The 15,056-nt window shown below is 39.9% G+C and overlaps 1 protein-coding gene across 2 annotated transcripts in view; it reads left to right on the forward strand.

Annotated features, from left to right (window-relative positions):
* Positions 1-13,335: 13,335 nt before the first annotated feature.
* Positions 13,336-15,056, forward strand: part of tsc22d3 (TSC22 domain family, member 3) — a 56,386-nt gene continuing 54,665 nt past the window's right edge. Inside the window, exon 1 of one of the 2 annotated variants that reach the window (XM_065958421.1) lies at positions 13,336-14,126. In XM_065958421.1, coding sequence (XP_065814493.1) covers positions 13,804-14,126 — 323 coding nt within the window. In that variant the 5' untranslated portion in view covers positions 13,336-13,803. The remainder of the gene's footprint in view (positions 14,127-15,056) is intronic. The other variant, XM_020657865.3, reaches the window with a different exon arrangement.

Raw genomic sequence — 15,056 nt, forward strand, 5'->3', positions numbered from 1 at the left:
AAACATCAAAGGCAGAGGACTCAAATAGTTTCCCCGTCACACTGGGTGACCCAGCAGCACCCCTTCTCCTCCACGCACACACAAGCCAATAGAAAAACCATGCATGAACAATTCACACCAATAATTTACCAGCATTCACCACCTGTCTTTTAGCTTCTGTACTATAGCTATAACTTTTTGGTCTATCAAGTCAGCTAACCCAGACGCAGTTTCACAATGGAGACTCGTCACAGTTGTCTTGACCTTTGAGCTCTAAGTCATCCAATCCTACCAGCACCACCAAAGGTCATACAACCCCACCAACCCACCACCCATATGGCATTTGTGGAAATGTACACCAGTGGTTTTTGTTGCTAAAGTTAGCATGGTAGCAATCAAACCCCACCCGGAGAGAGAGGAGGATGTTTTCACACGTTTAGAGTCCTGGGGTACTGGTCCTTCAAATTGCCTTTGGTTCTTTTGAGGAGATATTATATTTCAAAGCTATGTTTAATTCCCAGCATGTGGAAGTGATGAAGAACTCTTTAGGAAATCTTCAGTCAAAAGACAGGGATGCCGTATTTTTAAAAGAAAATGTAAGTTTAGAAATGTGGAACACATTCTGCAATGTGCATTCAGTGCATTGAAATTCAGACCTCATCCTGTGAAGAGTATAATTTGTTTATGACACCTTTCAGTATGCATATTGTACTCTGATGTGATCCAAGACTTTACTTAAAAAGCTCACTGAAATACTAACCAATATTGATTCTGATGTGTCATGAATCTAAGAGATTCAGACACATTTTAATGAATAGGATTTAGATGAGGCACTACATTTAAAAGCTACAGACAAACTAAGTTTCCACAGATAGCAGAATGAGACTAATCTTTCCTGTCATTATATTTCTTCTCCAAATTCACTGACATATTGAAGTCAATTATCCAGGGCAGGATTAGATTTGGAAGCCAAAGTATTCAGAGAAAAAACTGGAGTTGAAGAAGTAGTTCATTAAAAGAGTTTTTCCAGTACCAGTCAGTGTTTACTATAACTGGTCATTACTACAGACTAATACATTCTGACAGAACATACAGGAGACAGGTAAAAATAGGTGGCTCATTTCCTCCACAGTTGGTGCAGACTTAAATCTAAAAAGACTTGTGGAGAGAAGGAAATTTTTCTGATAAGCTGATATTTTTTTCTCACCTTTTCTGAGTAAATCATGTTATGTCATGTTATTTTTCCCATCTTGTTCTCTTGTAACTCCCATAATTTCCGTGCTTGAACAGATCCTACAAGTTATAGATATATTCCTTTCCCCCACCTTTTTAACTACTAACATATTTAGGAAAGGTTTCGTAAAGCAGTACAAAGTTTTTATCAAGTGATGTCATAACACATTTTTTTATCAGTACAATGATCTTCGGCCTCAAAGTTTTTTGGTCAGTATTTAATTTTTCTTTTATTCCTCATTGTTATTCATTTGAAATGTTGTAACTTCTATGTGTATTTTTTTCAAAAGGGGAATTGATAAAGCAGAACAAAAATATATCTATATTTTTTAAATACTACTGCTACTATACGTCTTGTTTTTCTTCTCCTAGTATTATTTCTATTTTAGCTGTTAGATGAATACAAGCTCCTTTTACTCCAGAGAAACTGCCATGAGAGAACTCACTCACACACAGAATCCCTTACACACATCCACAAAAAAGCTGTTTAGAATTCAGATAAATTATACAAAGCATTGTTTCAGTGAAGAACAGACAGGCTGCTTCTCCTCTGTCACTGACCTGAGAATTCATCAGACACAACAAAGCACAAGAGGAAAACCGCTCTACTGTAAAGATTCCCTGTGAAAAGTGTAACTGTGAGGCTGTGCATGTGGATGGACTCCAGGCCCCCTGCTGTGCGGCCTAATGGTGTGGGTCCAAAAAAGAAAAAAGAAAAGGAGCTCTCCATGGAAAAAGCGATGGGATTTAATTAGCAGTGATTGACAGGGCCCAGTGGTCTCAGTGCTGTGTTCTGCAGCACTTTCTTTTTTATGCTGTCATGTTAGATACAACCTTGCTGCATATTAAAAAAGGTTTAGTCATAGTTGTAACCTGAGGGAAGTACTCTAACCAGATTTATTTTTGCAAGAATGCAAGAAAAATTTATAATTGGCCAAATAATATTTTTTTCAGAGAACGCGGCAAAGTAGTGCTGCTAACTCTGCGTCAGCTTTTCCTCTGGGACGGGCTTAGTCACTCGCACCAATAACTTCACGCCTAAACAACTCTTTAATGTGTCACTGTTTAAATGACTTCAAAAGTATGAGCAGACTCGTTCTGTGGACACAGACTGCCTGCGTGTTCAACCTCAACCTGCCACAGAGGGCACACATCCTCTCTGACTGAACAAACAAGCGCTGAGTGCCACAACTAGCCCGAGGAACAAACAAACACGCATTCATCAGCGGCACCAGTCTGTCACTAAACTGCCACAACACGACAGCTTTTTGGACGCATGAGCCGCCATTTCACTCCGTCCAGAATCCATTTTTACCCACATCCCCCCCCCATCACTCTTGCAGGAAAGTAATGAAACGGCGAAGTAGTAAATAAACATCTCCATTGTTCTAATGCGCCTGTGCAGTAATTAACCAGGAGGAGGTGGACTGTTAAAGGCAGACAGGGTCGATCGATGCTAATGCACATGCAGGACAGTGAGTAGTTCAGGCATTCCCTTAAACACAGAGCATTATGGGTGGTCAATCAGAGAGAGTGCTCCGGTCATTTCCACTACAATGAACTCAAACATAGATGTTTTTGTGTGGATTGGGCTTTGAATGTAATGACAAAGTTGTAATTCCCTATCTTGCACATGTTGTCTTTTGTGACCATGAAGCTCACTTCAACTATAAACCTAATTCATTGTTTTGTGTAACTAATCCTTATTGAAAGTGTTAGCTGCCTTAACAATAATTACAACTTTTCATCAGTATATACATCCCAAATTTTGTCACAGAATGTATTTAACACAGAGAATAAGACACCATATGGGATTTGCACCTGACCCGTATTGTTTATTTTGCTCTCTTTGAACCGTTGGCTCCTTTGAACATGTTGTATGAGAATGTGCCATGGGTTTTTGATTTGTAGAAGAAGGTGATTGATGCCATCCCGTTACTAACAGGGGTTCAATTTCCAATGGACCCTGCTGTACATCTGTTAGATGATGATTCTCACCCTTTCCTTATACACGCAAAGTCTGGCTGGCAGGCCTGACAGCTGTTAAGAAGATTATAGTCCAGCGATGGAAACCTCCTCATGATATCTAAAATACTCACTGGCTATGGAGCTTTTTGGACATTTTGGACAAAATGAATATCTAACTTCTAGGATCTTCTATGTCATTAAGGAAAGTCAGTCTGTGTATGTTGTGTATGAGGGGTGTAATGGGGGTTAAATGTTCTAAATTACTGAAAAACAATCAGCCTTTTGTAATGTCTGTAATGTGCCGATCTCAACAACAGAAAATAAGTGAGAAAAAAAAACAACAACCAATAATTACAACTCATGAATGCATATTTTCCCAGTGTATTGATGTCAACATGTGTTTGCTTATCTTTTACAAAAACAACAAGCCAAATGAAAACAACAATCTGTGTCCCAGAAGACACTTTGAATTTCAATGTTTTATTATGTGGCGGGTACAAGCTGTGTGCTTGCTGTGTGTGATTTTAAAGCAGCAGATGACAAAAACAGATTTCGAGTCTTCAGTTCTATACCCAGGGTTTGGAACCAAACTCTCTGAAGTGTGTGAAATTAAACAAATTCAATAATGCATGTGTCAGACCTTTAACTGCATGCTTTCAGCTTGCAGCCTTTCCATTTATTTTTTCTCCATTAAAAAAAATCAATACTTTATTGATTACCATTAGCATTTCTGCCCCATTTCGTGATATGTTCATGCACAGGATCATATCAGCAGCATGAGCAGAGCTGGGGGATTACAGCGTGTGTGTCGATATGGATGTGGTTCAATCGTATTCAATTTAATCAACACCTCTGGTTTTATTTTCAGAAACACCTGAGGTCATATGATGGTGTTTTTGCCTCATCATGTTTTCCTGCATATTAATAAAAAGTTTCTTGATTGGAAATTATAGGCAGTTTGAAGTAGGAGAGGTGTTATTTGGGAGGAAGTCGTGACTGGAGTGTGCTTCTGACTCAAAGAGGCTTAGTTGGGATGAATTTAAAAATGCTGGATCAGCAAAAAGATCACTCTTGTGTTACGTCTTTTCTTCCCACACACATTGAGATCATTTTTTTCTCCAGTTTTAAAACAAAAATACAAGGTGAAGCACATAACCAATTACCGGTATGTAGGCTGCCACACAAATTCCTGTTAAGTTGAAATGTTTCCTTGAAGTTAAGGAGAGAGATGTTCGAAGAAAAGCCTACAGTCTTCTGTCTAAAGAACATGGTCTGCTAAGCACTGATGTGTTTGAACTTCAAATAAGGCTGGAGACAAACGTAGTGAAGAGATCAAGGACGTTTAAATCAAGGTTGCACTTCAAACGTTGAAAGGTGAATCAGAAATGGCAACACTTAAATTCTTCTGTGGGTTCTGCTGGCATTCCTCTTGGCTAGAATGAAAATGCTTTCCTCTACTCTTTTTGCTTCTCGAGAAACCTCCTGTGTTCTCATCATAATTAAGACTTTACATTAAAAATATTTCACCTACATCATGGATGTATTCCGATTGGGCAAAACAAGATCCAACTTACACAGATGCTGGATCGAAAAAACGAACTTAAGTACATCAATAAAAAAGGATCTCCACACTGTGTTACATGCTCGTGTTCTGATAGGGTTCATTCAAAGCAATAAATCAACTCAATCATGAATGTTGCTGCACAAACAAAATCTGAAATACATTTTAAAACATCAGGTATTTGTATTCTTGTAAATCACACTTGCAAATGATTTAATAGCTTGTGAAAAAGTCATTTTGAATCCATTTTAAAATAATGTGCGACAGCAGACAAACGAGCCTCATGTCTCTTCAGGCTGAATGTATGAAAACAGTGTCTTGAATGTATGGAAGTCTTACAACTGAGAGTAAATGAGAGATATGTGATGAATTAACTCAGGATCTGATCGAAAGCTAAGCTAAGCGAAAGCTTTGGGCAAACAGTGGAAGGATCTGACACTGAGTCAATACAAGTTTCCTCTGTGAGACACACTGAGGCAGAGGGGAAGAAATGTAAAATAAAAAAAGGAACGAGTGAAAGCATATAGAATTCAAGTTGAATAGGAAAAGAGTGCGTGAGTTCATGTTGCCTGAGCCTTGACAGTTGGAGGGGAAGAGAGCTCAGACCTCTGTTTCCTGACAGTAATTACTTCCCTGGCTCAACTCATGGCCTGAATCTCCTTCAGCAAACTAATACTCGCCTCTTGGGTCTCAGGGCTGTATGTTCCTGTGATGAGAGATTGCCTGTTAAAGAGTTTGTGCTTCACTTTTTCCACAGTCCAGGCGAACTTCTTAGAGATGAGTGGACAGCAAATTTAATCCTCAGAGGGTAGAGAGAGGTTTAGGATTATGGGACATATCTCCCCAGCCAATGGGAGGATTTGAGTCTCTCTGGCCCTTAAGACTTGGCCAATCACATCCTGAGGCAGAGGATCAAATGAACATTGGAGAGTGGAGCAGCAAAGAAATGATGCTCTATAGCCTTGGAGTAAAGGAGTGTCTGCTTACTCTTCTGCAGGAAACTTTTGTACAACATGTTTCCAAATGGCTGGTGTATTATGTTTTATTAAAAAACAAAAACAAAACAGCAATTAGTCTGATGGCAATGTTACCACAACAGCCTGTTCCACCTGAAACATGCCAGTTTTGAAAGCTGTTCATTTAAATGTTGATGAAATATTTATATCATATTGTGCTTGTTTGGTTTACTCTCCCAGCATGACATCATCTGTCAAATGGATTCTAGGCATGAATGCATGCTGGCTTTCATCTGTTAGTCTTGTTTTAACAAATGTTAATTCATTAAATTAATATTTTATTTGTTGTCTAATTTTTGCAGTGCATTTTTTTTAACATATCAACTGTTTTGTTTACCTCTAATTTGCATTGCTGTGCACAAAAAAACCCAACAACAACAACAACAACCAATTTACAACCAGAGATGCTCATGTAAACCACAAATATGTACAGTAAAATATTCTAACCCTATTATGAAAAATGTAGCTGTAATCAAGCTGCAGTACTCAGACCCACTTCTACACCAACACACATGTAAACAAACAAACACACAGACAGCACAAGGGGAGGCATCGCAAGTAGCAAATTAGAAGGCAGTCTGATGGAGCTATTAAGGATTAAGAATCTTCCATTTGTATTTACTGCCCTCTAGTGCTGGTACACCAGTGTTGCTCGGCAACAGAAAAAAATATCATTGAGCGTAATTTGGGGATTTCTTTGGCCAATCTTTGTCCAACTTATTGAAATACTCAGACCCAGTAACAAAAGTCTCATTCTATTCAGCATCCATGTATGAATAGAAAACCTTATGCATACATTATTGAGGGGTGCTGTATTATCTTTTGTGTTTACACTGAATGATGCCTCTATTGCTCCAACCTGACATTATTTAAAAGATCTGCAAAAAAGTACATTTTGTTACTCAAATGTTTCTGCAATTCAAAATGTCTGGAACAAACAAACAGTCTTGAAAGTGCTTTCTCTCCTCATCAAAAAGACTAATGCAGTTTCAATGGCTTTCCAAAGAGGGGCAGTATAAGAGTATCTATGGCTCGATGATTGTGTAATAATCGCCCTTACTCTACAGCTGAATTGATAGATAAATTCAAATGAGTTCTCTTTAAATGGCTGAGATAAGATAAGCAATAATAACAACAAATCAAAGTTTGTCATATAAATAGTTTCAAGGTTACAGTGTTCTGGACAGAGCAGCACTGTGGACAGGCTGTGGACTTTGTCAGGTTCCCTTGCCATATTTCCAGCAGAGCTACCTTTTACAAATACAAATACAATACATACATTCTAAAGTTATCACATTGATGCTCTGATTTGCCAATAAATTCCTCATTTATTTTGAAATATTTTCCATAGGCAAAAGAAGAAGTGATTATAATCCAATGTATGACCACATCCAGGACATTCTCCGAGGTGTTTTATTCAACTCAGTGGGAGCATTTAAGGTTTGTGACCCAGTTAACACTGCCCTTCAAAAAGTCTCACCTGTTACCAAACACTCACACAAGATCTCTGTAAACTGTTTGTTTTTTTTCATGACAGAAAGATGTCATTCACACAAACATGTTGAGGCTGTGCCCCACAAGGCACTGTGTGAATGTTTGGTCCCTGTACAGCACAGAGCAGTGATGGTGTGCTTCATGACACGTGGTGGATCTCACCTTTGGTCGATATGGTGTTAGAGGACTGGATTCTTAGAAATCTCCAAAAACTACATGGCCTCTGTCACAGCGAAACAGATCTTTTTTTAACCTGAATCTGTCAGACAGAAACTGTATTTTTAGTGCATATCTCAGTATAATCCATTATGTGGTTGGTCAGTTTATAAGGTATTTAAGTGATGTACTTAAGTGATGTAAATAAGAGCAGAAAGGCATCCATCCCAGTAGAGCTTCTTCCTGTTTTTCAGTTTTTCTTCACTACTTCAAAAAGCAAAACATTTTGGAATCTTAAGTCAATATGGTCTTTATGCCGAATTAAGGAATTCTAGTATCCCCTACACTGCTTCATATCTGGAGCGCTCTGCTGGTATCTTATCGTAACTCAAAATGTTCTTTTCCACCTCACCTGAACACATGAGAAGGTATTTTCTTCTTGGCATCTGAAATAAAATGATCCATTACCAGGAAAGTCTTGCATGTCTCAATAAAGTCTGTGTGTAATAATATCAATAAAACTAACTTAAAGTTTATTTTCCTGCTTGACAAGCCATGGCTGGTAATTTTCCTGATGATTTTGATGCATTTCTGCCACCAGCTGGTAGTTGAAGTTTGAACAGGGATCTATACCTTCACTAAATCTAATAAGATTAAACAAACAACCAAAGAAAAAAGAAAGAAAAGAGAGACAATAATATCATCAAAAATCAAAAATGCACTTTTATTTCCCTCAATGAAATTTTGGAACCCTTCCTGCTGCAGATAATAACAATAAGTGGACAAGACTATGTAGGTGGGTCACCAACCCCCCCGTAATGTTAATGGTTTACTCCAGGAGCCTGCACCTCTTCTGCAGGTAATTAAACCTGCCTCAAGCTTTTGGCTCCACCCCCTTGCTCATGAGACAAACAAGAAGAGGTGAGGAGTACTCTTGTTTGAATGAGCTGTGTCGACTAGTTTAACAGATGAAGATAAAAAACAGTGGAAAACACAAAATAAAATGCTCTTAACTGACAAGGCTCATCACTGATAGAGGTTTCTTTGTTTACACATGCAGGCTGTCTAACAACCCTCTAGAAGTTTCCGAACTAAAACAATTATTAATCCACATGTGACCTAACCTTTTGTTCTGAAGTGTTTTTATAGCACATGGCCGCAGGCAGAAAGAAATAATTAGCAAGCAGTAGAGAAGAAAATCCATAATATTCTTAAATCATTAATAGACTATATCAAATTTGTTTTGACTCACTCTGAAGTCAGACAAGCTCACTGGCAGCTCATAAAAACTCATTCCACTAAACAGGTCTTCAATTATTCCACCTTGAAGTTACACTCAGGGAAATGAACCAAAAACAACTTTGTCCCAGAGCTGTAGACTTAAAGTGTGAGCTCACCTGTACAGCTTTAATGCCAAATTATACAAACTGTTGTTATTCATTTCAGACTCAAACCTCTGGGAAGGTCCATGATGGTCCTGTTACCACTTAGCAGAGGAAATGTCCTTATGTTGGCATGTCAGTGTAAAAAGCACATCATATAAAAAAAAAAATCTCAGACTTACAGTAAATAGCCAATCTGGTGAATAAAGGTGCATTTAGGAAAGGCCAAGAATATATAATTGTTTTATGAGCAAAAAGCTAGTCATGTTTGCCTTGGGACAAACGCACTATATTAATTTAGAAAAAAACGAGAGTCTGGACGTTCTGAAGTTCAAACAAAGTCAAGTATGGTGAAGGTGGTCTTCGGTGGTGAACACAAGCATTCAAAAATATGAAAAAAAAAAAAACGTTTAGTGTTGAAGATAAGCTAAGCCTTACCAATGCTTATTCACGGTGTGGGTCAGACCCTGGACCTCGACCGGCAAAGAGTTTGAGCAGACCTGCTAAGAAGAAAACCAACGCAAAACCATTCAGTGCTCCCACATTGTAGCACAATCTCCTTCTTCCAGATTTATATTTCCTTTAGATAAAGCACAAGAGCTGTATCATTTCAAATGGCTTCTTTGAATGACTTTTTACGACTGCCTTTAGTCGTTAGTGCGCTATAATTAGCTTGAATAATGATACTTTAGTTTACATTCATAGTTAAAAGTAGTAGTTAACACTATGCTGCAACCTTCTATGTTATTTTTGTTCATCCATGTCATTCAGCTGGGAGAATAAATATGTGTTACAGTGTCAGTGAGACTCTTATAACTTGTTTGTCTGCAAACTGCACATGAGAGCAGAGCGTGGACGTCAGGGGTCTCCTGGCCTGACTGAAATTATCAGTGATATTTGTACAGAATTTAGGAATGTGCCACTTATAGAAACAAATTACTATTTTGTACAGTCTGTCCATCTCATTACGCTCAGTGTAGATTGTATTTTTGGAGGCAAAATATTTTAATCCGAAACAAGCTGTCAGAAAACAGAGATGATGCAGCTTCAGCAAACCTTCCATTACATTTAGTCTAAACAATTATATATTTCAAAGTGGTTGAAATTAACCCCACGAGGTTGAAATTATACTGCCACAGAGTTCTCCACAGTGTGATCATTTCAGACAGTTTGCAGCTCTGGTCAAAGAGGATATTTTGTTCATCAGCTGACAAAGGCGAAATATTTCCTGTTGCTAGTAAAGTGCAGCCAAACAATTTAAAGTTTCCACTTTTTGACTTTGTATACACTTAAAAATCAGTTTGATGACAAAGTTGTTGGCTTCTTGAAAAAAGAGAGCGAAACATTTTTTATTATTTTTTATTACTTTATTTCAGACCCATAGGTCCCTATCAGAGTAAAGAAGCATAAGCAATATAAATACAATACAACAACAGAGGGATACAATCACTACAGTTTACAAGTTGACAGTAATTAAAACACAAAGAGACATTTGTTCCAATGTTTGAGAAACAAGAGGGGGGATATCTTTTGTCACTAAGTGTGGGTTGAGTGAGCACTATTATGATTTCATTCTCTGAATTAATGAATTGACACATACATTTGAACATAAAAAATGATGTGCATATGACTTGCACTCACCCAAATATTCTAAATGCATCATCATAAGCCACCTTTAACATTTTCATATGAGCTGAACTGTTATTGCACCACAAGTAAGAAGTAAAGCGGAGTACAGTAAGCTTGAAAAGCTCGGTTTATCATTGTCTCTGCATATTGGAAATATGGCGTGCTATCAGCATCATCATCATCATCTCTCAAGTCATTCCTGATTAAGTGCCCCAGATATTTCACTTTGTTCACCACACTCGGGGCTTGGTCAGAGATCAAGAACGAAGGAAGTTGTTGTAAGCCATGCACTAAAAGGTGAAGATACAGGAAAGTAATTGTCGAAAGTGTTTGCCTTATAATGCTGAAGGTGTTTCCTATTGTCTATATTAGTGACATTACAAAATGTTCCCACTAGAGAGCAGCATCTACCCAATAACTCCCCTGTGCCTTTCTTCCTTCCTTCTCTCCACAAACCAAACTACAGCAGCTCGCTGCCTCAGGCTATCATTACACACTCAATAAAGCAATAGTCAGTCATTTTCTCTTCTTAATTGATCCCACTGCTGCCAAACAATGCATGGTGTGACTCTTTTTGGGCGGCAGTAGCACAGTCTGTAGGGACTTGGGCTGTGAACCGGAGGGTCGCCGGTTCAAGTCCCAGTGCGGACCAAATCTGGAAGTTGGTCTGGTAGCTGGAGAGGTGCCAGATCACTTCCTGAGCACTGCTGAGGTGCCCTTGAGCAAGGCACCGACCCCCCCCCCCCTCCACCATCAGCTCAGGAGCGCCTGCCCGGGGTGGCTCCCTCACTCTGACATCTCTCCATTAGTGCATGTCCATAGGATCCTGTTTGTGCATGTGTATATTTCAGCCTATGTGTGTGTTGCATGAATTACAGAGTGTAAAAATAGAAATTTCCCCTTGCAGGGATCATTAAAGTAAATCTTAATCTTATGGTGTGACTCTTTTTGTAAGTGCCGCAGAGACAGCGGCATGCCTCGGAGTAAGACATGCTTTTTGTAATTATGTTGCTGACGTGTTTCTGTATGACCTGCCATCTGCAGACAGCATGCTGTAAACTTGTTGCTCAAGTGGCCGAGGTCAAGGCTCAGGGAGGCCGTGTTTGCCTGTGATGACATTGTCCTGGTATTTAGCAGGACTTGTGAAACAGTTGTCTGGAGGACAAGACCACAGCATGCAAAGCTGTTGTTGTGAGGACAGATAGGACATTGACTAAATCCTTAACAAAGAAAAGGGAGGCCTGATAAGATAGTGTTTATGTTTAGTATGCATGTTGAGAGCACATGGTCAGTCTCTTTCTCATGCATGCACATGCAAAATAATCCAAAATTGCATTCTATATTGCTTAGCTATATAACCTATTTATATTGATTTTTTATAAGACATAAACTTAACTTTTTTTTAAATATCCATGATAAAACACAATACATTTTTCATGGATTGGATTTCTTTATCGTATACATAATTGTAGGAATCTAGTTCATGTATTACAAGGTTTTTACCCTGAATGTAAAGCACATTGAGGTCACTTTGTGATGAAATGTGTTCTATAGATAAAATGTTTATTTCTATCACTAAACAACAGGCTGTCTTTAGTCTTGCTGTCTATAGTGGCTGCCATTCATTAACCTTTCAGGGTTCTTTAACCTACACAGGGTTGCAGGATGCTGGAGGGCACATTGGTAGAGAAGTGAGTCGTCTAACAGAGGAAACTCCCGTTGTGAGTCGTCTAAAAGAGGAAACTCCCGCTTTTGTGAAGGACATGCAAAGACACGCACGCACGCACGCACGCACGCACGCATGCACACACACACACACAGGCCTCTGTTGAGGTTAAGTTTTATAAATTTAAGGAGCTAAAAACTAGTGATAACAGTCTAATGACCTACAAAAGCAACTGGAATCATCAGCCAAAAGATGTACTTTCTCTAACTCTCACAGCCACCACCAGGTCGGACTCTGATAAATTGAATTACAGCACACAACACAAAATAATCCACTCATGCAAAAAAGCATGGAGGACATTTTTCATTAGAAGGTACGACTAATGCATGCACAGGGCTAGATCAGCAAGATGTACCGTACTGGGTTGTCCACAGATGTACTCGGGCAACTGTGGCTCAGTTGTTAGAGTCGGACGTCTCTCAGCTGGATGGTTGGGGGTTCAATCCCCAGCTCCTGCAGCAACATGTCCCATATGCCTAAGACAGAAGAAATGCTCCTGTTGCTTTGGCGGTCGGGTATGAATGTGTATGAATAAATGGGAAAAGTTACTTCTGATGGACACTTTACCTAGCAGCCTCTACCGTCAGTGTGTGGATGCGTTAGTGTAAAAGTGCTATGAGTCGTCAGAAGACTATAAAAGGAAAATTATATAAGATGAAAGTTTCTCACAGCTGGTTTACAGGAACATATTTTCTTCACATCTATTCTGGTCAGTTTGTTGGCAAAGAAAGCTTAAACTGATCATTTGAGTAATGTAAAAAAACGACTTCAATAGAAGTGAGCATAATGACTAAAAGCACACTTGGTTAACAATGAGGCATTTCCTTTTATTGTTTCAAAATGATCCAAAACATCATTCTGGCATTTCACATCCGCCGCAAACAGTGTGTTTCATCTCTCTTTCACAAATTAGCAAGTCTGATGTATCATCGTGTCTGTGGTTTTTTTTTTTCAGCCTCCCTCTCTCAGCCACTCCTTGTGCTGTCAGCATGGCAGGGTGGAGCTGACAGAGCGGCACATGTTTCAAGCATGCTCTGAGGCTGTACTCACTTGCTGTCTGTTTCCCTTCCTCTTATAATGCCTGCACGACTGAGCTGAAAGAGAAAAGAGGGGAGGGCCCAGTGCGTGATACCAGCACTGCTTTTTACCAATCACAGGGGTTTCCCCACCCTCTCTGTCTCCCTCCCTTCCTCCCTTTCTTTACGCTCCCTCCCACTGTCTCTTGACAAACCAACCAAAGACAAAAAAAAAAAGTGCAGGGAGAAAAAAGTGATAAGCAGCTTCTGGGTTTTGCTTTCAAGCGCACTCCTGCTGAATCGGTGTGAGGGCGTGTGTATGTGTTTGCAGGGCGTTCTCTCTGTCTCCTGCCACAGTAGCAACACAGCCGACGGCCCTGAACAAAAGGCTAAACGCAGCAGAGCCACAGGAGGAAAAAACTCAGGGATAGAAGCAGGCAGAGTGGCCCAGCGTGACGGCAACTTCTCAGGGGAGGAACTCAACCTGCCATTTTTGCCCTCCTCGACCTGAAGAGGAGACACAAGCCGAGTCTGTGTCTCTGTTTTGTCTTTCATTCAGCCTCTGCCATCCTCTCCAGGAGTCCTGTACCTGCCCGTTCACACCTGGACCTCTCCCACAATCCATTCCACCTGTCCTTTCGAGATGACCGACGATGACTGCCGCTCACCCATCGGCCTGGACTGCTGCAGCTGCTGCCTGGACCTGGCAAACGGCTGCGATGACTCCATGTCCAGCAGTCCATCAGATGGCCTACCAGGAAGCCCATGCAGCCCCAGTGTCAGCCACTTCCGCCAGCTCCGAAACCAGCTGATGTACCAGAACCTGAACACGGACAAGCTGAACCACATCATGAGGCAGGACTCGCTGGAGTCCGTGGTGAGGGACCCCTGCTTCCTGCTCAACGAGGGGATCTGCAACAGCAACATTGACCAGACCATGCTGTCCATACTGCTCTACTTTCACAGGTATGTCTGTGGATTCACATCTGATACACTAACACAAAGGGTCCCTACAGTAGCACAACATATTTGTTTTTAAACTGAATGTTTTTCTTACCTTTCTTAGGAACATTCAGTTCTTTCAAACTCTTTGGTTCAACTGTTACATCCGCATGTATCATACCTTAATATCAATTAGTGCTCATATAAACCAGATGGCTAATCCAGTTTCTTTCATCAGCACTTCTTCTCGAAAGGCTGATTTAAGAGTTTACAGCAGATTAAGCATTAGTCAAGTGATGAGTCAATGATCCTCTTGGGGTGTGACTTTGAGAGAGCCCATCTTCACTCCTGTAGATGCTGACTATCATGTTGAATGTGGTTGTCCTCTTGTATGTCCAACAAACAAAGCACTTTGTGGTTTCATTTGTATTCCTAAACATCTAAAGAAATTCAAGTAGGGATTCACTTTGTCCTAAAGATGTCCAAATATTTGTACAGCACTCTGTGTCTATTTGCATGTATGCCATCCATGTCTTTCATGACGCATATTCAACATGTTACATAACATTACATTGATAACTCTTAGAAGCCAGAAGCATCACACCACAGTGAGCTTTACCTCAAAATGACTAAACACAACTTGGAGGGAAAACAGAGTGAAATAAACAGTAACCTGCAAGAAACCCCTCACAAAAATACGAGGTTATTCCAACACTTTGTCAGATTGATTCAATTAAAAGGATCTTTTACTGCAGGAGGTCAATTAAAATTGGCATGGCACCCTTTCTGCTGCTGCCTTCTGCCAAAGAGTGTTAATGAAACAGAGTTTGGCATCACACCGCAAAGTGCTTGACAGAAAGAGAGAGTTCAACTTCAAAGATTCTGCCAGTTTGTTTGGCAGCTCCTGTCAAATGACTCCAGCCTCAAATTATCACTTAGCAGCCTTCCAGTCAG

Source organism: Labrus bergylta, chromosome 9, assembly GCF_963930695.1.
Source record: "Labrus bergylta chromosome 9, fLabBer1.1, whole genome shotgun sequence".
Taxonomy (NCBI): Eukaryota; Metazoa; Chordata; class Actinopteri; order Labriformes; family Labridae; genus Labrus; species Labrus bergylta.